Here is a 23,694-nt window from a genome sequence, read left to right as displayed (position 1 = left end):
ACTTTGGATTTCAAACTGACTTGACATTCTGGGTTAATGCTCTATCAGTTGCACCACTACTGGTCAGGCAATAATTTTTTTATTCTTCAATTACAGTTGACGTTTGTTATATTAATTTCAGGTGTATAACCCAGTGATGAGACATTATATAACTAATGAAAAGATCACCCTGATAAATCTAATACCCACCTGACACAATACATAGTTATTACAATATTATTGACTATATTCCCTATGCTGTACTCCATACTTTTTTTTTTTTTTTTTTTTTACAGAGACAAAGAGTGAGTCAGAGAGAGGGATAGACAGGGACAGAGAGAGATGAGAAGCATCAATCATTAGTTTTTCATTGCATGTTGCGACACCTTAGTTGTTCATTGATTGCTTTCTCATATGTGCCTTGACCGTGGGCCTTCAGCAGACCGAGTAACCCCTTGCTGGAGCCAGCAACCGTGGGTCTAAGCTGGTGATCTTTTGCTCAAACCAGATGAGCCCGCACTCAAGCTGACGACCTCGGGGTCTCGAACCTGGGTCCTCTGCATCCCAGACTGATGCTCTATCCACTGCGCCACTGCCTGGTCAGGCATCCATACATTTTTTATAGGAATGTGTTTTCCAATCACTGAGGGCAGTAATCAATATTTAGATCAAACTTGGTTCTTATTGTCTTTACTAAATTTTTTTGGCTTGATTTGCCAGTTAATGAGATGAATATGTTTTTTCTTGACACCAAATATGTGGTGTCTTTTCCAACATCAAACCAACTCCTCAATTCTCTGACAATGTCCAACAATTCAATTCAGACACTAAGTTCCAGAGTTAGTGTGAGACCCCACAGGGTCAAGGACTCAGCCCACAATACTCCCACTTCAGAAGCCAATCCCAATGGGGTGCACAGGCCACCAATACTTCTGTCCAACTTGGCTACAAATCCAGGTATTCCCATGACCCCCTCCTCTGATTCAGTAATTAGAGCAGCTCTCAGAACTCAGAAACATTTTACTTAACTAGGTCACCAGTTTATTACAAAAAAATGTAACTCAGGAACATCCAGATGGGAGAGATGCACAGAGCCAGGTATGGGGAAGGGTGAGGGACTTCGACGCTCTCTGAGCCCACCACTCCCTACAGCTTCACATGTCCACCAACCGGGAGAGGGACCACGAGCTCCAGCCCTCTAATCACATGGTTGGTTTTCCTGGCTTTCCAAAATCACTTCATTCACACAAACTCAGGGGTGGCTGACAGGGGATTGTTATGAATAAGACACCTTTATCACTCTCACCACAGAAAATTCTAAGGATTTTAGGAGCTCTATGCCAGGAGGAAGAAAAAGAGCAAATATACATTTCATTATAAATCACAATATCACATACAAAAATTCTTATTTTGATCCAATCCTTTTTATGGTACTGTACATATTTTTTAATTTTATTTTTCAATTATATTTAGATTCAATGCTATTTTTATTAGTTCTAGGTATACAGCATAATAGTTACACAAGTATATACTTTACAAAATGATCCCAATATTTCAAGTATTACACTTTTATTGACTCTGTTCCCTGTGCTGCACGCTGCATCCCCATGACTATTCTCTAACCACAGATCTGTACTTCTTACTCCCTTCACCTTTCCACTCAGCCGCCAGTGCCACTCCTGTGTCAACCATCAGGCTGCTCTCTGTGGGGGTCTGTTTCTGTTCTGTTTGTTCTTTTATTTTGTTTGGATTCCACATATAAGTAAAGTCACATGGTATTTGTCTGTCTTATTTCACTTAGCATAATACCTTCTAGGTCCATCCATGTTGTCACAAACGGTTATGATTTTAATGACAGTTTTGCAGGGCTGATAGTTGTTTTTCTTTCAGTATATGCAAGATACTCCCTTTCCCTTTTATAAACCAGGTTTTAAATGATTTTCTATCTTTGGAACTACACATTTTCACTAACATATGAGTAGGTAGAGCTTTTTATTTATACTACTGGGCACCGACCTACTGGGATTCCTAAATCTAAGAACGGCTTCCATCCATTCTGGAAGTGCTCGGCCACCATTTCCGTGCAAATCGCCCATGCCCCGGTCCTTTCCTCTCCTCTGGAACGTCTGCCACCTTAGGTCAGTTACAGACTTTCTCTCTGCCCAGCTTATCACCTCATCCACACTTCCACCTCTTTCTGGGCTCATTCTAAGACCATCTCTTAATTATAGGGTCATTTTTCAGATCAAAATTTCCTAATTCTCTGAAAAATATATCCATGGAGTTTTAAAAATTATTTTTTTCTATTTATTTTTTATTGATTTTAGAGAGAAAAGGAGATAGAAAGACAGGAACATCAAACTGTTCCTGTATGTACCCTGACTGGGATTGAACTGACAAAGCACTACACTTCCAACTATCCAGCCAGGGCTAAAAAAAAGGATTTTGTTTCTAGAAATCCTCTTTGATTCTTTCTCAGTCTCTTGCTTCTTGCTAATATTAAATTCCTTATTTTATTTCTTCAGATATATTAAATATACATTTTTCATACTATGTTACTGGTTACTTCGTGTCTGAAAATGTGTGGACTTGACTGTTTTTCTGCTAACCCTTGTTTCTCTGGGGCTGAGTGCTCCTGGGTTCTCTGGTTTTTCAGCATGAAGGTTACTCATTCCTTAGAGCCTCCTCCATGTGCGGCTTGAGCCAGACGACGGTTTTGCTGGAAGGTTTACACCAGCACTTCAGGCTCTTAGAAACACTACTACCCAAGGCTACTTCTTTTTTTTTTTTTACTATGACCACCTATTTTTCAGAACTTCACACACACACACACACACACACACACACACACACACACAGTGATGCCTCAGTTTTCGTCGATAATTCATCCAAAAACAGTCAACAAAATCTGAAAGTGACTAAAACCGAGGCAATTATTTCCACATGAATCAATGTAAATCCAATTAATCCACTCTAGACACTCCAAAATACATACCAAAAACACATTTTATAGAGAATAAATGTAGTGTTTAATACTAAAAATAAGAAATTAATATAACAAATATAAAAGACTAATGTAAAGAATAAATGAACATTTAACACGGCATTTACCTTTCTGAAGACTCTTCTTGGTGTATGGAAGATGGCGAGGAGGGGAGACTGAGGTGCAGATATTATTGTTTGGAAAGGGAATCCCCTCCATAAGGACCTTAGGTATCAAGGCACTATCTGGTGTCACTTTCCTTCACTTACATGTAATTGTAGTATTAGCACTCGCAATCAATAAAAAAAAGCACAGAAACACTGGAAAATAATGGAATTGTTTGGCTAGACGTGTATAGGTGATGTTCACACAATGAGAAACATCACACTGAGCAGAACGTGGGGGTCACCCTTTGTTTTCACAAAATTATCAGCGAGGTCACATAGGCACACCGACCAAAATCCGAGGCAATCGATAAAAACCGAGACAAATTTTCACAGAAAAATCGATGAAAAGCGAAACCGACAAGAACTGAAGTCAATGAAAACCAAGGTATTACTGTGTGTGTGTGTGTGTGTATATATATATATATATATATATATATATATATATATATATATATACACACACACATATATATATGCTTTTATTTATTCATATATATATATATATTAAGCTTTTATTTATTCATTTCAGGGGAGAGAGAGGCACAAGGGGGGAGGAAGAGGAAGCATCAACTTGTAGTTGCTTCTCACCTGTGCTTTGACCAGGCGAGCCTGGTGCTTCAAACTGGCAACCTCAGTATTCCCGGTGGATACTTTATCCAATGCACCACCACAGGCCAGGCCAGAACTTTATACTTTTTATAAAACAAATTAAAGCAGATGTGAAAACTAGCACTCCAGGTGTCTGGACCAGTTCTCATGGATCAGGGTTTATGAAGTTGGAGGAAGATATGAAGACTGAACCCAACTTGCCCTGGGCAGCCGCTCTGGAATTACTAGAGGCTGAGCCTTCTGTGAGCTCCTGTGAAAGTTGGCATGGTGTGTCTATGTGTGGCAGCCTCCTTCTAAAAGCACCAAAGTAGAATGAGGAACACGTACTTGGATTTGAACCAAATATTTTAAAGTCCCTGTTACCTGGATAACCCCGAAGACAATTCTGTAATTGTCCTGTGCTGAAAACACCCCATGGCCCGCCTCCTTTCCCACTTTCTCACGGCTCAGGCTCATGCTGATGGCTCTGTTGCTGGGTGTCTTTAGTGCACAGTGCAGATACCAGTTGTGGAAGCACATACACCCAACAGGGATGGTCTGGCCTGCAAGGCTGGCCTCCAAGCTCTTGTCACCTCAATGCAAGGAAACTGGACTCCTGAGCCAATGTCTCAGAGTCAGTGTAAAGAACAGTCAGTGGGCTAAATTTTCAGCAAATGAAGACAGAAGTAAAGAGAGTGCCAAAGGCAGAGCGAGAGGTGATTGCTCTGGCCATCAGCACGCGGCTTAAGTCCTGTATTTACATGTTGTGAGGACCATGCCATTCTTGTCCTGAAGCTGACAAACCTTGTTTAATTTCCTTTACCCAGGAAACATGCATCAGAACACAGCCCAGCCTGATCACCTGCTCTCAGTGTTAGGGGGCAGCACTGCATGAGGGGGAGCCTTGCCCTGGGGAGCTGGCTGGCTGGGCCCTCCCCATCTCCCTGAATTTCAATGCCTTAGTTCTGCTGTGGGCCGCCTTCCCCTTGGGTGCCACCCCATCTCCTCCTGAGGCAACTGCAAAGCTGCAGGTTCTTGGCAGGGTGTTGCTGCTTGCCTAGCACCAGGCTGCCTCCTTCCCCAAGCTCTCCCAGGGTGGGTCTGGCTGTCTTCCTGCCCTGGGCCTTAGGCCAGAGCTCAGAGTCCTGGCTTCTGAGGCATCTATCCTTCTTGTCAGCCCAGCCAACCAAGGAACTCTGCTAAATTATTTTAACTGGTATGTTTGGCTGTTTGAGGGAGAGCTTCTCAATGTATCTAGTCTTCCCAAAACTAAGTCCCAGCACCTTTCACCAAATGAAAGCAGTTTCCATATGAGCTGCCTGTGGGTCAAACTTTAATAGTCACTCTGGGACACTGGTGGGTCACATGTAACGACAATAACACTGCAGTGGGAGGATGGACTTCAGTGGCTTAAAGGTGGAAACAAGTGGTCTTCTTACCCTGGAGGCATGGCCACCTCAGAAAACAGCAGTAGTAAACCAAGCAGAAGCTCCTCTCTGCATGCGGGCTCTGAGAGGAGGACGGGGCTGCCCAAGCCACCAAGGGGTTGATGCTGTGGAGCTGCAGTGCCTGCTGTGACATGTTCCCAGGGCTGCCACAACCAAGTGCCCTGAGCACAAAGATGCATTTAGAGAAACTTCTGTGGTGCTTGTGAGCAGCACATGCCTCCATCTGCACCTGCCACACATGGTTCCTGGCCTGAGATATCCTCAAGCCCACATGGAAGACAATTCCCAGAGCCCCCTGCCCCCTGCCATCACGGGAGGCTACACTGCCTTGGTGCCAGGCTGCCCGGGAACAGACTGAACGGTGTGGGCAGCAGGAGAAGGCCCACGAGTGCAGTTTCCAGCTCTTGTCCTTGGCTGATAGACTAATGGCCTCCAGACCAACACAGTTTGGAACCTCATCCAGGGTCTGCTGGAAATGGGGCTTGGCTCAGCACAGCCAGGCACAGGAACTTCTCCTGCCACCGCCAACACAGACCCACCAGGAGAAGCTGGCGCCTCTCTGGGAAGCACAGTGGATGGAAAGGCCTGGCCCAGCAGCATGCCTGCCACTCCTACAGCCCCACGTACACTCAGGGCCCTTCCAAGGAGGCTGCTTTTCACAGTGTGCAGTGGGACAGAGGCGCTCTGTGGGAGCACAGAGACATTTGAACTACTTGGTGGCTGCAGGCCACCAGTCTGGCACAGATATGGTCAGGGCCACCCAACCATTCCCTGTGGTTCTGATGTGGAGAGGGCCCTTGATTTTCTCCAAATACAGCAGGGCCAACCCCACGTCCCCTTGGCCTGCCCTATACTTTCCGGCAGCCTGTCCAGACTCAGTGAGCACCGTGGTGCCATGGGTGATACCGCCAGCTGGGAGGGGGCCTGAGAGCTGCACAGGGAAGAGACGCTTGCGGATGATACCCATGTGGTGGGTGCGGGCTGTAAGCTCCTGGCCCACGTAGCAGCCTTTGGTGAAGCTGACCCCATTCATGAAGGCCAGGTTGGACTCCAGGGGCAGGGCCACACCTGGAGGCAAATCGTGGACCCCCTCAGGAACTCCTACGAGAATAGAAAGGGAGAAACTCCCTGAGAGCTGAGAGTTCCCCAGAGCAAGGGCTCAGCTAAGGGAGACAGGCATGGTCCCTCCCAACTCTGTAATATCCCCACCCCACCCTGTCCCCTGGTGAGCAGGCTGTCTGGCCTTCAATCCTATTTGACAAACCTTCTACCCAGTCCCCAACCATCTCTCCCCGCTGGCTCCTCCCAGATTCCAGCTCCTTCCACTCCATCCCTGCTGTCCCTGGCTGGTCCCACCTGGCACCCCCATACCTTGCTGGTACCGGTGCCGATGATAATGCCAGACATCCCTGAGCTGGCCCCTGGGCACCAGGGCTGGACCCTCATCCTGGGTGAGGAGCCGCCAGCCCATGTGGGTAGTGCGAGGATCGCGGGCAAGGATGGCAGTGCCCTGGTGCTCTGGCAGCGGCACAGCCCCATCCACAGCCTCAGGTGTGTCTGGCAGCACGGCCCAAACGCACAACTCAGGGCGTGGTTCCACAGTGACCCTCCGCCGAATCTTGTGCAGCACCAGATATTTCTGCAGAGCACTCAGCACCGAACTGTCACACTCCAGGAGGAAGGTGGGCGCTTGGTCAGCATGCTCTGGGAGCCTGTAGGGAGAGACAGCAGCACATGGCGGCAGGGGGATAAGGGGGTTGCAGGGCATTGTAATGCAGAGCCAGGCCATGGCCCCCCAATTCTCTGGTTCCAATGTACAGTGTGGTGCACACAGGTGACCCCCCCAGCCACCACGGGACTCCTTTGTGCCCTTCCCACCCGGCCATGAGCACAGACACAAAGTGCCAAGGGCCAACATGTGGAGAGTGGGCCCAGGGACCACAATGGTGTCCCATGCTCAATGTGAGGTGGGAAGGTGCCATCAGTCACCCTGAGAACAGGACCCGCCTCCTCCTGCCCCAGGAGCCACCGAGAAACCAGCATCCTAGGGCTAGAATAGGGGAAGGGGAGTGAGCGGAGGCGCATCCAGATTTCAGGAAAGGCACTCTGAACCCTGAGGCCATACCCAGCCACACTAACCTACCCCTTTCCCAAAGCAAGCCCGAGAGCCATTCTAACCCACACTCCAGGCAGCCCATGTCCATGTGATTCAGCCCAGGGTTCTGATGTGCTGGCCAGGGAACCGGGAAGCTCCTCAGACAACAAAGCAAAGAGGAGAGGCTAGTACAGCCTGAGAAAGGAGGAAGGGTTGGGGCAGGCAGGGATAGATGGATCTCTCCAGGCACAGCTGGGGTCCCAGCTGCAGACGTGGATTGAACAACATCCCACTGTGGTGGCAGCTGAGATAGGGAAGTGAGTAGGTGAGTAGGAATTCCTGGAGCAGGGAGAAAAGGAAAAGGTGATCAGCTTCCCCCAGCCTCTCCCAGAGCCAATCAACTGGTATGCCAGATCTCAGTGGACCCTACACACATACCCTGTTGTGTCCATATCCTCGTCTCACATAACCAGTGGCCATGGGTCCACTAAGGACAAAGTAATGGTGTGCAGAGAGTGGGGAAGGACACCTGCTACAGCAAGTCGGGCGGACCCCTCACTGTAGGAAAATGGCCATAGAATGCTGCCCTGAAACAAGTCTTTGGTGCGGACTTAGGAACGTCAAATTTGGCGGGGGCAGAATGCTGCCCCGGCAAGCACTAGTAAGATTGTTTAAAGGAAGCAGCTGATCTCTATGGCCTTTTCCCAACATACCTGAAGGCTAATTTGACCCAGGCTCTGCTAATTTGCTTGATGAGCAAAAAATGAATAAATACGATGAGGCTGCAGAGATCTGGGCTCTCAGTCTTAGAAGCTGGGAGTTCCCTGTACCTATCTTTTCTCTATGTTGTGTCTTGTGTGTGTGTTTTCTTAAGTCCAGTAGCACCTTCCCTTCGTGCACACCCATTGCTGAGCTGATCTCAGCACTTCACCTCTTAAATGTTCTCACACAACGCAAAAATAAGATCAGCTGAGCAGCCAGAAGTAACAGCTAGAAGAGTTCAGAGGAGTTTATGCAAATAAGCACAGAGAAAGAAGTTCATAGTCATTCCTCCGGCCTTAAGCACAAATCAGAACCAACAGGGACACCAGACAGTCGGAACAGCTGAAATAAAAACAGTACCACCCCACGCTGGTAAGTACGTGTGATGCTGACCACTCAGTATTGCTGGCAAGAATGTAAACACAGCAGCTCCAGGAAAGAGTTGACAGGTCCTTATACAACTAAACATCAGCTATCACCTGACCCTCTACTGCACTCCTGGGCACTTAACCCACAGAAATGGAAACTTGTGTTCACACAAGAACCCGTCTGTATACAAATATTAGTAGCAATTTTGTCCAGAACAGCCAAAAAGTGACACCAAACTGCCCTTCAGAGAGTGAAAGGTTAAACAGACTGTGGTTCATCCCCTCTACTACACTCAGCAAGGGAAGAACCATTGATACCAGCTAGACAGAGCTGAAGGGCACTATGGGCAATGACCATTTGTACAACATTCCTGAAACACCACAATCAGAGAGATGGCGGGAGAATGAGCAAGGGGCTGTTGGCCTGAGGGGATGGCAAGGGAGACTGCCTACAGGGGGTAGGAAGGAGCCTGGTGGATATAGCTTAGCTGTGTCTTGATTGAGGTCACATGGGTAGTACACAGGTGTGGTCAAATCGCAGAGACCTGCACTTGTACACGCTCAAGCACCTGGAATCTGAGGAACCTGAGGTCTCCATGGTTGGCCAGTGTCCATCCCCTGGACACTGCAGGTAAGATGCTGCCACTTGAGGTACTAATTTCAGAGCATAGGACCTCCTGTACTTTTAATTTTTTTTATTTTTGCAGCTTCAGTGACTCTATATCAAAATAAAAAGTTTTTTAAAAAGGAGCTGCCTCTGGGGAGGATGGGTCCATGTGGGTGAAAAGGGAGGCAGCACTTTCCATGCTAAGCCATTTAACATTCTTAGGGTTGTTTTTTTTTTAACCATGTGGATTCATATTTTTAAAATCTTGGGTAGAGGTAGAGACAGCATGACTGGAAACAAGGGAGGGGGGAACCATCTGAACCCAGGCAGCAACTCAGACAAAACAGCCCTCAGAGACTGACACACAGACATCAGGGCCTCCCACAAAAGCCACAGTAGTTGGGAGCATTGTGAGGAAGGCCTCCATCAGGAGGTGGGAGACCCAGAAAACCAAACCCATGGTCAGAATAAGAAAACATCTTCAAAAACTATAGCCCTGTCAGAGAGGAGACAGGCCACAGACTGGGAGAAAAGATTTTAAAAGTCTTTTCTGACAAAGGACTGCCATCAAGAACACACTAAAACCAGTTACACCCAACAATAAGAAAATAAAAAACCTGATTAAAAAGTGGGCCAAAGACCTTAACAGACACCTCACCAGAGATGTACACAGATGGCAAATGAACCATAAAGATGCTCCCCAACACATGTCCTCAGGGAGTTAAAATAGCAAGCTATCATGTGACACCTATTAGAATGGCCAACATCCAATATGGGTGAGGATATGGGGCAACAGGAGCTGGTGAGAAGACAAACTGGTGCAGCCACCTTGGAAGACAGGTGGTTTTCTTACAAAATTCAACATACTCCTATGAGCAACTGTGCTCCTTGATATCAAAGGAGTTGAAAACTTATGTCCACGTAAAAACCTACACACAGATGTCTACTACAGCTTTGTTCATAATAACCAAAACTGGGGAGCAACCAAGATGTCCTTCAGTAGATGAATGGATAACTAAACTGCTACAACCATGCGATGGACTATTATTCAGCACTGAAAAGAAGTCAGCTGTTAAGCCATGAAAAAGACGTAGAGGAAACCTAAGTGTGTATTATTAAGTGAAAGGAATCAACTGGTGATGGCTGCCTACTGTACAATCAGGTTATCTGACATTCTGGAAAAGGCAAACACTAACCCGCAGTAAAAGATCAGAAGCCCCCCCACCCGAAGGCCCCTGCCCTGGAGTGCCTCTTCCGCCCGCTACCCATCTCCCCACACTCCGCGCTCACCCATAGAGGATGACGTCATACAGTGTGCGTCCCTGGACGTTGAGAAAGTGAGCGTAGGCCGCACGCGTCTGGGACGAAGCCGCACCGTTCGCAGGACCCGGAAGCGGCAGGTCATTGGTCAGCAGCCCCAGGAGGAAAGGGGCCGAGTCCGGCCCACGCACGCGCACCAGGGCACGCTCGTCCAGCGGGAAGTAGGCCCAGGCCACGCCGTCAGCACGGTTTCCGCCGGGACCACCCGAGCCGTGAGTCAGACGGTACCTTGAGACTGCGCGCAGCCGCCAGCGCCAGACAGGGCCGCCTTGCCCTAGAGCCGCGCCCCGAGACAGCACCGCGGCCGCCATCTTGGGTACAAGTGAGGCGGCGCGAAGGAGCTGCCCGGGTGGTGGGTGGGTACCGTAGCGGCCCCTGGCGGCGGGCGAAACATGCGCGGGACGTGGGTGGGTGGAGCCTCGGGCTGTCCGTTAGGCCACGCCCCGCCTCACCCGTTCCCTGGACTGGATGCTGTTCCAGGCTTTGGGCGCACCTGTGCTGGCCTACCTGTGGATTTTCAGGTGCACAGGTCAGGGATATTAAGCGCATCCCCACTGTCGTGCAGCCATCCCCACTAGCCAGCACTTTCTCATTCTCCCAGATTGAAACATCATACCCATTCAAGTCTACTCCCCACCCTTTCCTCAGTCCCTGTTACCCCCACCACCCACTCCACTTTGTCTTGGTGAACCTGACTCCCCTGGAGACTTATATATGAGAGGAATAACGTGGTATTATTCTTTTGTGATTGTGAGATGCCACTGTGAATGATGTCCTCCAGGCTCATCCTCTATATGTCAGTTTTTCCTTCTTTTTAAAGCTGAATAACAACCCCTTATGTTTTATCTGTTATCTTGTTGATGGACACTTGGGTGGTTTCCACCCCTTGGCTACTGTGCTGCACGGGTGTGCAGATATCTCTTCAAGACCCTGCTCTTGGTATTGTGTAAGGAAACTGCACATATCTGTGTATAGTTTAACACTTATGACACTTCTGATCACCAAATGTGTGGGGGTGGGGGTTCCACACACAAAGCACTTCTGCAACACAGCTAGGTGTCCCATAATTTAAGCCACTTGGGACTCTATCTGTAAGGCTGGTGCCCTACAGGTTCCCATTGGATTCAGGCAGACTGTGAAGGAACTGAGGAGCTGGAGGATGGAGGGCCATTCCATTCATTAGAGTCTTGCAACAGCAGAAGAGAAGCAGGCAGGGAAAACTGCTTCCCTCTCTCTCTCAGGACCCCCAAGCAAAAACAGGCTGGGGAGGGGGGGCTTTCTCCGGCAAACAACAGCAAACAGTGGCCCCTCCCAAGCAAGCAGGCATCCATAATCTACAATCTGCCATCCTGAGGGCAAGCACCCACAGCCTCACATAGACTATACACACGAGGTGCTGCCCTGTGCTCATGCGCCAATCAGGCAAAGTACAAAGTGAGCAAACACAGCACACTTGTTTGCCTCACACTGTCTAGAGATAGCATAGATTCCACAGGTGAGTGACCTGTGCTTCTGATTGGTGGTCCCCACAAATCTGTCTTGGGTTCCATTAATTCGCTAGAGTGGCTCACAGAGGAACATTCACCCGCTTATCATAGAGAATGTAACTCAGGGACATCCAGATGGGAGAGATGCACAGGGCCAGGTGTAGGGAAGGGACGAGGGACTTCCATGTTCTCTGAGCCCACCACTCTTCCTGCATTTCCACATGTCCAACAACTGGGAAGCTCTCCGACACCCATCCTTTAAGATGTTCATGGAGGCTTCATTACAGGCACAGTTGATTAAATCACTGACCATTGGTGACTGATTCAGCCTCCAGCACCTCTCCCCTACCTCCAGGTCAACAGGTAGAACTGAAAGTTCCAAACTTCTAATCACTGGTTGGTTTCCCAGCTCCCATCCTTAGGGGTTTTACAAAAGTCATTTTGTTAATATAATAAAAGACACCTTTATGGCTCTCATCACAGGAAACTCCAAGGGTTTTAGGAGCTCTGTACCAGGAACAGTATAAGACCAAATATATATTTCTTATTGTAAATCACAGTATCACAGGTATATACCCCAAATGGAGTTGCTGGGTCATATGGTAATTCTGTGTTTAATTTTTCCAGAAATCTCCATGCTGCCTGACCTGTGGTGGCGCAGTGGATCGAGTGTCGACCTAGAACGCTGAGATTGCCAGTTTGAAACCTGAAACCCTGGGCTTGCCTGGTCAAGGTACATATTGGAGTTGATGCTTTCTGCTCCTCCTCTGTTGGTCAAATAAGTTTGTAAAATATGATTTTTATGTTTGCTTGCTTATAGTTTGCATTGGGGGCTGGGCAGCACCAGATATATGTGGTCTGTGAAATTGCAAATTACCTTCCTGCTAACATGTGCTGGAGGAGAGGTTTTCACACCAGAAAGTTTTAAAAAGGAGAGAAGAGGCAGAAAGAAGCCATGTTTGCAGAGTTAGAGCAGAGAGAATGCAGAGTGCTGAGAGAGAAGCCATGTTGGCAGGGAAAGAGAAGGCGTGCAGATGGGGAACCAGAGGTGAAGGGCTTTGCGAGCTCTGCTAAGACTGGTGGGGCTTTTGATTCTAGGAGAAACCAGAGAAGATTCTCCTGGTTGTGGAACCAGATAATGTGTCAGGGCTTTGTGAACTCTGAATGAAGAGGGAAGTGTTTTCCCTGTGTGTTTGCTTGTTATAAAGTACTGTACCCCAGATTCTGAAAGGCCCCATACCTCACTCCATCAGGTTTACGTAGAAACACCAAGTCCAGATGAATTTTGGAGAGTTTTATTAAAGGAGATTTATTAAATAAACCAGCCACATATAGCTTACACGGGGCAGCAAACCCAAATCGTGTGCCCCCAAAATATTTCAGGAGCTGTTTATATACCCTTGATCACACACGGGTGGAGGAGAGCATGACATCATGGCACAAGCTCACAACATTTGTTTAGGAGATATACAGAAACATTAAGACTTTCAAAGTAACACAACCAAAGATATTTACAAATCTTTTAGGGTTCCTGTTCCCTCACTAGCCTAGAGGTATTTTACTCTCAAGATTCTAGGAAGGGGGAGGAACTACAATCAATGTGAGGTGGTATGTAAATTCTGTCTCCCATTGAAAGAGAAGAAGTTTCTCCATTAACCTTTATTGTAGATTTAAAACTAAATGACCCATTGTTCTTGCAAGCCAGAAACTTCTACGTTCTTCTCCCTTCCCTCCTCAAAGGAAGGAAAGGAAAGCCTGACCTTTCCTCCCTGAATATCAACATTAATTTTTCAGCTTTCTAGTACCTTACAACAGCTCATCAGCTGGTGCGAGACTTTAATAAAGGAATGATCCACCATTTTTTGGCTCCACTGTTTCTTTCCCATCTGCCCGAATCCAATGTGAACCTGCATGTACATGGTCACGACTATGGCAACTACTGGCCATAAATACTCCCTTCTCTCTCTCTCTCTACCTCTATACTCTCTAAAATAAATAAGTTAAATCTTTAAAAAATAATTTTGAAAAAATCTCCATGCTGTTTACCTGTCTCAGCTCAGGCTGTATAATAAACACTACATGTGCTTGGTGGCTTAACAAGACATTCATTCTCTCCCAGCCCAGGAGGGAAGTCCTGGGCTGGGAGAGAATGTCCAAGATCTGAGTGCCATCAGGGCAGGTTTCTGATCAGGCCTCTCTTCTGATTGTGCACAGATAGCCCTCTCTCACTCCTGTGTTTCTTCTCGTAAGGACACTAGTTCTATTGTATTGAAACAGTGAAAACAGACATTTTGCCACATAATTAAGTAGCCAAATTAAGAAGTCTTTATTTTAAAGCCAGCAACCACACAGAGACCTAAGTCATTCAAATCATGCAGCCCCAAGCACAATTTGGGGCTAGCTTTTAAAGACAAATTCACACACTGGTTGGGGTATGGGAAGGAGGGGGAGCTCAGCGAAGCATGGTACAAAAGCAATAAACCATATTTATTAATCTCACTAACAAGCTCATTAAATTTTACTGTCTTGTTACAATGTTTATCCATAGGATCAATTTAAAGGAAAAATATTTCTACATATTACGACTATAAACTTTGAAGGTGATAACACAGCAGTGATAAATGTTTCATATACCTAACAAAAACATTTCTAAACATTCTAGGATGTACGACCCACCCCTGACACCTCTGCAATTTGGCGAAACTATTGTAAGGTACCAAAAAGCTGAAAAATTAATATTGATATTCAGGGAGGAAAGGTCAGGCTTTCCTGTCCCGTCCTTACTTTAGGGAGGGGAGGGAGAAGAATGTAGTGTAGATGTTTCTGGCTTGCAAGAACAATGGGCCATTTAGTTTTAAATCTACAATAAAGGTTAACGGAGAAACTTCTTCTCTTTCAATGGGAGACAGAATTTACATACCACCTTGCACTGATTGTAGTTCCTCCCCCTTCCTGGAATCTTGAGAGTAAAATACCTCTAGGCTAGTGAGGGAACAGGAACCCAAAAAGATTTGTAAACATCTTTGATTGTGTTACCTTAAAAGTCTTAATGTTCCTGTATATCCCCCTAAACCAGGGGTGGGGAACCTATGGCTTGAGAGCCAGATGTGGCTTTTTTGATGGCTGCATCTGGCTCGCAGACAAATCTTTAATAAAAATAATAATAACGTTAAAAATATGAAAACATTCTCATGTATTACAATCCATTCATTTCCTACCACTCATGTTCATGGTTGTGGGTGGCTGGAGCCAATCACAGCCGTCTTCCGGGACAACACCAAATTTTTATTGGATAATGCATAATGTACATGGGTCGTTGTGAGGTCAGGAAGTAAACTTCCCTCCTTTTAATTAAGTAGTCAACTAGCTAATTGCAGAAACCCTTTTGACGAAGAAGATGGCTAAAAGAAAAAAAGATGAGGAGTATTGTACTTTCCAGCAGGAATGGACAGAGGAATTCGCCTGTATGGAGAGAGCAGGTTCTGCAGTGTGTCTAATATGCAATGATAAAATTGCATTGATGAAACAGTCAAATATAAAGCGGCACTTCGATACACGCCATACTACATTTGCATCAAAATATCCAGCAGGGACAGCAGGAAGAAAGCATGTGAAGAGCTACTGTGCAGAGTGCAAGCTAGTCAGCAGCAACTCCGTGTTTGGACCCAACAAGGTAACTGAAATTTGGCTAGCTTTGCTGGTGCTTTAACAATTGTGAGAAACGGAAAGCCATTCACAGATGGGGAGTATGCCAAAACATTCATGCTTGATGTTGCCAATGAACTTTTTGACAACTTTTCGGATAAAGACAAGATAATCAAACAAATAAAAGACATGCCTCTGTCGGCAAAAACTATTCACGATCGTACCATCATGATGGCAAATCAAATTGAGGCAACACAAGTGAAGGTGAAGGACATAAATGCAGCACCATTCTTTTCTCTTGCTTTGGATGAGTCAACAGATGTAAGCCATTTATCCCAGTTAAGCATGATTGCAAGGTATGCTGTCGGTGACACACTACGTGAGGAAAGTCTTGCTGTTTTGCCTATGAAAGAGACAACAAGAGGGGAGGATTTATTCAAGTCTTCCACTGAGTTCACTAAAGAAAAAAATCTACTGATGGATAAATTTATTTCAGTGTGTACTGATGGTGCTCTGTGCATGGTGGGGAAAAACAGAGGATTCTTAGCGCTTCTTCGTGAACATGAAAAGAGACCCATCCTAAGTTTTCAATGCATCCTACATCAGGAGGCGCTTTGTGCTCACATGTGTGGCGAGCAGCTTGGTGAGGTGATATCGCTGGTCATTCGGTTGGTCAATTTATTATTGCCCAAGCTTTAAATGATCACCAGTTTAAAACACTGCTGGATGAAGTTGGGAATAATTATCCTGGTCTGCTTCTGCACAGCAATGTGCATTGGTTGTCAAGAGGGATGGTGCTCAGCTGTTTTGCAGCTTGTCTGCGCAAAATCCTGAGTTTTCTTGAAATGAAAAACGTTGAGCATCCTGAGTTAGCTAACACTGAGTGGCTCCTGAAGTTCTACTATCTCGTGGACATGACTGAACATCTGAACCAGCTCAATGTGAAAATGCAAGGCGTTGGAAATACAGTCTTATCTTTTCAACAAGCAGTGTTTGCATTTGAAAACAAGATGGAACTCTTCATCGCTGACATTGAAACGGGTCATTTACCACACTTTGAAATATTGGGAGAGTTTAAAGATGCATGCACAGTAAGCGACTCTGCTCAACATCTTGATCTCCAGCACCTAGCAGGCTTCACATCTAATCTCCTGCAGTCATTCAAAGCACGCTTTGGAGAATTCTGTGAGTGCACTAGTCTTTTTAAGTTCATTACCCATCCACAAGAGTGTGCAGTGGACAGCACCGACCTGAGTTACATCCCCAGTGTCTCCGTCAGAGATTTTGAGCTACAATTGCTGACCTGAAGGCCTCAGACATGTGAGTGAATAAGTTCAAGTCACTGAATGGAGATTTGGAAAGACTTGCATGACAGCAAGCAGAGTTGGTGAGCAAACATAAGTGGGGAGAAATGAAAAAACTTCAACCCGCGGACCAGCTGATTGTCAAAACTTGGAATGTGCTTCCTGTCACATACCACACACTGCAGTGTGTGAGTATTGCTGTGCTGACAATGTTTGGCTCTACGTATGCATGTGAGCAGTCTTTCTCACATCTAAAGAACGTTAAGACCAACCTACGATCACGTTTAACGGATGGAAGTCTCAACGCCTGCATGAAGCTTAACCTCACCACGTATCAACCAGACTACAAAGCCATCAGCAAAACCATGCAGCACCAGAAGTCGCATTAATGATAAGAAGTACTTTATTCATCATTGGTTAGCAACAGCATAACAACGTTATTAAAAAGAATTCAGAGATTTATTGTACTTTAAAAGTGTTGGTCTTACATAAAATGCACACATTTACTTGTATTTAGTATTAAACATATTGTATGGCTCACATGGAATTACATTTTAAAATATGTGGTATTCATGGCTCTCTCAGCCAAAAAGGTTCCTGACCCCTGCCCTAAACAAATGTTGTCAGCTTGTGCCATGATGTCATGCTCTCCCCCGCCCATGTGTGATCAAGGGTATATAAACTGGCCCCTGAGATATATTGGAAACTGCATGATTTGGGTCTGCTGCCCTGTGTCACCTATATGTGGCCGGCATATTTAATAAATCTCCTCCTTTAATAAAACTCTTCAAAATTCATCTGGACTGGGTGTTTCTACATAAACCCAATGGAGAGAGGTATGGTGCCTTTCAGAATCTGGAGTACGGTACTTTATAACAAAACTAACTTCAAGGCCAGAGATAGGGAGTTTTAAACTTAAGTTCTGATGTTATTTAGAGTTTAAGATGAAAGCAAAGCTAAATGAAGTTACTTATGCTAACAGGCTTTAAAGTTACCTATTGCTAAAAACCTTTCTTTTCTATATTTCACTATGGGATTGGGCTCCACCCTTATCACTTCATTTAAGGTGGTACCTTGTAAAGCCAGTGGCCATGACCGTCATCATGCAGGTTCTCATTGAATTTAGGCAGTCAGTAAAGGAGCCAGAAGATGGTGGGCTGTATGGCCAGTATTTGCGGCCATCATCACAGCTGCCTGTCCAATGCAGGTTCTCATTCAATTCGGACAGACAGTAGGGAGTCAACAGGGTCAAGAACTGGTGGTCCATTTTTCTTTATTCTAGACTCACACTTGGCCAGCAAGTAAAAACAAACACACTGGGCTCCAAAAGCCATTTATTCAGTGCTCACAAAGCTACTGACTCATCCGAGTTTTCCTAGAATCAAAAGCTTCTGCGTCACCAATTTTATTCACCTCTGTTCCCCATATCCTTTTCCACGAACTGGCTTCTCCTTTCCCCATTCCACCATTTTGGCTGCCTCCTCCGCTCTACGTGGCCTCTCTCTCTCCTGCTATAGCTTGGGCTCCTCCTCTCTATAAGAACATGGCCACTCTCTTCCAAAATGGCCTCCTAGTTCCTTTTAAAACCTTTTGGCATGAAAGCCCTCCCCGAACAATAAGCATAACCACGTCCCTTCTTCAGCAAGAAGGGCATTAATATTATCACCTGGGCGACGGGCAATGCCATCTTTAACAAAAAGAGTGAACAAAACCAGCTAATAACAGATTTTACAACTCATTTGCCCAAGATGGGCCATTTTGTTTATTAAAGTCTCCTAACGGTGGATGAGCATACAGGCAGGAAGACTGCTTTCCTTTCTCCCATCTCAGGACCCCACCAGTCTCAGCAGTCCCCAGCCAAATAGGCCTGGCAGAAATCAAGGCTCCCAAGCCCAGCTAGGTCTCTGCTTCCACAACCTGGACTCATTCTCTGGACTCTCTGCACTCTCCAGCAAAACAGGATAAAACCTCTTCTCCAGCAAACAACCGCCCCTCCCAAACAGGGAGGCAATCTGCAATTTGCAATGTGTCACCCTGAGGGCAAGCACCCACAGCCTTCCATAGACTATACACACATGGCGCTGCCCCAGTGCAAGTGAGCAAACCTAAAAACATTTTTTGTTTACCCAACATACTTCATTTAAGGTATCATTTCCTAAAGGCTCATCTAAATACAGTCACTCGGGTTTAGGGATTCTGCAAGTGGATATTGGGAGACATAATTCAGTCCTTAACACCAAGCACAGTTTTTGAGCACTCCCCCCATTATCTATAATATAATCCCTAGTTGTTTGCACCCTGTATGGCCAGTAGCTGCTATTGTGGCCATGCAGTTGCAGATTCATGTTGGAATCAGGCCGACAGTAAATGAACTGTGGAGCCAGAAAACGGTGGGCCATCCCATTTATAAAGTCTGCTAATGACAGACAAGCAAACAGGCAGGGAAGATGGCTTCCCTCTCTCTCCAGACTCACCCCGACTCACAGGCCCCCACCAGCCTCAGCACTCCCCACCCAAACAGGCCAGGCTGAAATCTCAGGGCTCCCAAGCCCCTCAGTGCGCTTGCTGGTGCGTGCGCGCGCGCTCTCTCTCTCTCTCTCTCTCTCTCAATTTCTCTGGACTCTCCAGCAAAGCAGGCTGGGGGGGGGGGGGGACCATTCTCCAGGAAACAGGGGCCCCTCCTAAGCAGGCAGGCAATCTGCAATTTGCAATCTGCCGCCCTGAGGGCAAGCACCCACTACCTTCCGCAGACCACACACACAGGGCCCTACCCCATGCCAGTGCAAAATACAGGGGAGCAAACCTAAACACACTTGTTTACCGAACACTCCCCTTTCAAAGAAATTCGGAGAGCCCATGTGTTGTCCCTTAACCCAACCTTTTTGGGGCCACAGACCGGTTTAATGTCAGAAAATATTTTCACGGACCAGCCTTTAGGGTCGGATAAATGTATCATGTAACCGAGACAAGCGTCAAGAGTGAGTCTTGGCCTGACCTGTGGTGGCGCAGTGGATAAAACGTCGACCTGGAAATGCTGAGGTCGCTGGTTCGAAACCCTGGGCTTGCCTGGTCAAGGCACATATGGGAGTTGATGCTTCCAGCTCCTCCCCCCTTCTCTCTCTCTCTGTCTCTCTCTCTCCCTCTCTCTGTCCTTTCTAAAAATAAATAAATAAATAAATAAATAAAAATTAAAAAAAGAGTGAGTCTTACATGGATGTAACAGAAGGAATCTGGTCATTTTTAAAAGATAAAACATCGTTCAGACTTAAATATAAATAAAACGGAAATAATGTATGTTATTTATTCTTTCTCTGCAGACCAGTACCAAATGGCCCATGGACCGGTACCGGTCCACAGCCTGCAGCTCAGAGGTTGGGGACCACTGCTTTAACCTACTGTCTCTGACATCCACTCCTGGTCTCCTCAGGAAACCGCAAGATGTCAGATTGAAACCAGCCACAAACGCCCATAACCCCTCCTATGCTGTACCCGTCCGTCCGTATCCTCTCTCTCCCATCTGATTTTGTTATAAAGTATCGCACCCCAGATTCTGAAAGGCACTGTGCCTCATTTCATCGAGTTCAAGTAGAGACACCCAGTCCAGATGAATTTTGAAGAGTCTATTAGAGGAAGAGATTTATTAATATGCCAGCCACATGTGGCTAACACGGGGCATCTGCAGGCCCAAATTGTGCAGCGCCAAAAATAGTTCAAGGGTGGTTTATATACCCTTGCTCACACACAGGTGGGTACAAGCTGACAATATTTGTTTAGGGGATACACAGAAACATTTAGACTTTTAAGGTAACACAATCAAAGATACTTACAAATCTTTCAGGGTTCCTGTTCCCTCACTAGCCTAGAGGTATTTTACTCTCAGGATTCTAGGAAGGGGGGAGGAACTACAATCAATGCAAGGTGGTGTGTAAATTCTGTCTCCCATTGAAAGAGAAGTTTCTCGGTTAACCTTTATTTTAGATTTAAAATTGAATGACCTATTGTTCTTGCAAGCCAGAAACGTCTACATTCTATTCCCTCCCCTCCCTAAAGGAGGGGCGGGACAGGAAAGCCTGATAGGAAAGCCTGACCTTTCCTCCCAGAATATTAATATCAATTTTCAGCTTTTGGTACCTTACAACAATTTTTCTGGGCTCTGTCACTCCCTGTCACTTCCACCCAAGTCCACTGGTTCAAGACCTTCGAAGTAGAGGTATGCTGGCCTGTAGTGTAAGATCAGGGTGTCCTTGGGGAAGTTTCCACCTCCCTCAACCTCACCACCTCATCCAGCTCCATGATTTCATAGTGTCCACAAGCGAAAGGCTCCAATTAATGCTTGCAGTTCAGGCATTTCCCCCAAAGTTCAGACCCCGTTGCCTGTTTAGCACTCTGCTGGCATGTTTGGTATTTGAACTGTGTGTGTACAAGCCTGACTCCCACATCTCCCTGCAGCCCCGCTGCTCTAGCACTCAGTAGCTCGCCTTCCACTGGGCTCAGTGTCACCCGCACACCCCTCATGACATGTCACCTGGCCTCTTCCCCCACAGAACTCACAGCCCTACACTCCCCTCCAGGCTCATCAAAGTCAGCTCTGCCTCTCTCTGGCCTCCCACCCGTTCCCCCCAATAGACCACCTCCCTTCCAAGCACACGACATGCCCCACCTTAAGACTGGGCCCAGATGCCACCTCTGGACCATCTGTGGATGCATTTCTCCAACTTTGTTTGAAAAAAAATTTTTTTAACATTTTATTATTTTAATCTTTATTCACTTTAGAGAAGGGAGAAAGAGAGAGAGAGAGAGAGAGATGTGGGGAGGAGCAGGAAGCATCAATTCCAGTATGTGTCCTGACCAGACGAGACTGGGGGTTCAAACCGGCGACCTTAGCATATCAGGTCGATGCTTTATCCTCTGTGCCACCACAAGTCAGGCTCTATTTGAAAATTTTAACCTACAGTAATTGTGAAGAGTAATAAACTGCACTAACCTTCACCTAGATTCACTAATTGTCAACATTTTTCCCTGTCTGTCTGCTATCTGCTTGCTGGTCCTCTGCTTGTGCAGCTCCCACTTGTGGGGCTGGACCCTCCTTGGAGTCACGCTGCCTAAATCCCGAGAGTCCTCATTTCTCAGGAGAACCATCTGCATGGTGAGGGGCGTGAGCAGCCTGTCTTGAGCCCCCTGGTTCTGCTAAGCTGGCTTCCCGGCTGTGACCAGCCAGGACTTGTATGTGGCTCCCTTGGATGCTGGCCCTTTGTAGAGGAGGTTTTCTTCTGACAGCTGGACATTCCAAAGGTGACCCAACACCTCCCTGCCAAACCCTGAAGACAACACAGGATGGGGGACACATTCCTCCAGCCTCAGGTCAACTTGTACTCCAGCCAGCACAGACACCTGCTTCCCAGTGGCCCTGCCACAGGAAAGGCCAGCAGGCAACCTGGGGCCACCTGGAACCTTCCTGACCTCCCAGTGCAGCCTGCTTCACCACCCAGTCTGTTCAAATGCAAACTAATTCAAATGCTGTATGTCAAATGAACCTTCCATCTCCTCCCCACATGGCAACACTGATGTGCCCAGAGACACACATGGCAGTGGATGGAACAGATGGCACCTCCCAACTATCCTGGAGTCTGCCAGCTGATGCCACCTTGGGTCCTCTCCTCCAGGAAGTTTTCCTGGATCTCTGCAGCAGCCTGGCCAGCTTGCATTAGGGACCCTGGCACATGAACACCACCTAACTGCTGCCCTTTCTCAGTCCCCTCTGCTGCTTCTCATGTCACAGCTCTGGGCCACGGAGGGGCTGGAGCACAGATGGATACAAATATGTGCTTTCCACCCTCTGAGGCCACAGGACTGGAGTCATCAGGAGGGGTGGGGAACTGAGAGCTGGAAAATGGCAGGTGTGGGGGTCCAACCCCACTGCCCAGATGCTGCTGAACCAGGGTTGGTTTCCTGTTATTCTCTCCTCGTGGCCTACTACCTTCCCAAAGGCAGGATAAGGAAGCTGCCCTGTTCTGGTGGTGTCATGGCACCCCCTCCCTGCAACCTTCTGTGGTCTCCCTAAGCAGCCAGGGAGCTGGCTCCAGCCATGGAAACGGATGAAAATGAGACAAGGCCATTCTATCTGATCCTGCCCCAACCTGGACCTGGGCAGACCCCACACAGCCCAGGGACCCCAGCAGGCACTGAGACTTACCTCGCTGGCCTGCTCCTGAGCCAGGCCAGAGGACAGGGATGGGCAGGGAGGACACTCTGTGCCTAGGTTCAGCTCTTCATCCTTATGGCCATCCCACATTGACATGGAAACGGAGAGGGGTTTCCTTTAAGTAGCTAAGTGAGCACAAAGTACCATGTTGAATGATCAGGCTGGGCTCCACCTCTTGGCGTGAACAAACTTGAGCACCCGAGACTCCATGTCTGAGGAGGAGATGGCCACCCTCATTAAGGTATCTGCTGCGGACCAGCACGGCTCCTAAAACGGTGTGGAATTAAGGAAACACACTTACCAAAACAAAAACGATGGGACCAGGAGGACTCTTCAAAATGCCTGGCAGTATCCAAGTGCCCCATAGCCCCAGTTTGCTTTATTATATAGCCATAGGCAAATCAAGGACCTTGATAAAGGTTGCACATCCAAGGCTAAGACAGGAACTCTCCCAAGGCAAAAACAGGATACATTAGTGAAATCTACCAACATCTGAAACAAAGAGTCAGAGGAAGGGCATGTATATTGCTTCCAGCAACCCAAGGAAGCAAGTGGAGTGGGTGCAAATACTCAGCAACATAGCCAAATATGGAGATGGAGGGGGGAGAACTTAGCCTTTTGCTAAGCCTCAAATCTAAAATGGCTTTTTGCCATTTATGGTCCACAACAGGTATCGGTTCAGGCATGAGATGGTAGTTGTGTCATAGCATCAAGGAATTGATCTTAGAGATGGGGACCA

At 46.9% G+C, this 23,694-nt stretch overlaps 1 protein-coding gene and 1 long non-coding RNA gene across 2 annotated transcripts; one reads left to right on the top strand and one right to left on the bottom strand.

Annotated features, from left to right (window-relative positions):
* Window positions 1–981: 981 nt before the first annotated feature.
* IBA57 (iron-sulfur cluster assembly factor IBA57) lies at window positions 982–10,628 on the bottom strand. The gene is made up of 3 exons (XM_066353014.1): window positions 10,288–10,628; window positions 6,537–6,877; window positions 982–6,266 (listed from the first exon to the last, which is right to left on the bottom strand). The coding sequence occupies exons 1-3, from the start codon at window positions 10,626–10,628 to the stop codon at window positions 5,875–5,877; spliced, it is 1,074 nt and encodes a 357-aa protein (XP_066209111.1). The 3' UTR covers window positions 982–5,874.
* On the top strand, window positions 10,496–23,211 carry LOC136383289 (uncharacterized). Its single transcript, XR_010747387.1, has 3 exons — window positions 10,496–10,633; window positions 12,432–12,537; window positions 21,815–23,211. It is a non-coding gene; the product is annotated as an uncharacterized lncRNA (long non-coding RNA).
* Window positions 23,212–23,694: the final 483 nt, after the last annotated feature.

The sequence above is a fragment of the Saccopteryx leptura genome, chromosome 1, assembly GCF_036850995.1.
Source record: "Saccopteryx leptura isolate mSacLep1 chromosome 1, mSacLep1_pri_phased_curated, whole genome shotgun sequence".
Lineage (NCBI taxonomy): Eukaryota > Metazoa > Chordata > Mammalia > Chiroptera > Emballonuridae > Saccopteryx > Saccopteryx leptura.
The sequence above is the reverse complement of the archived record's forward strand: the minus strand, read 5'-3'. Positions and strand labels throughout refer to the sequence as shown.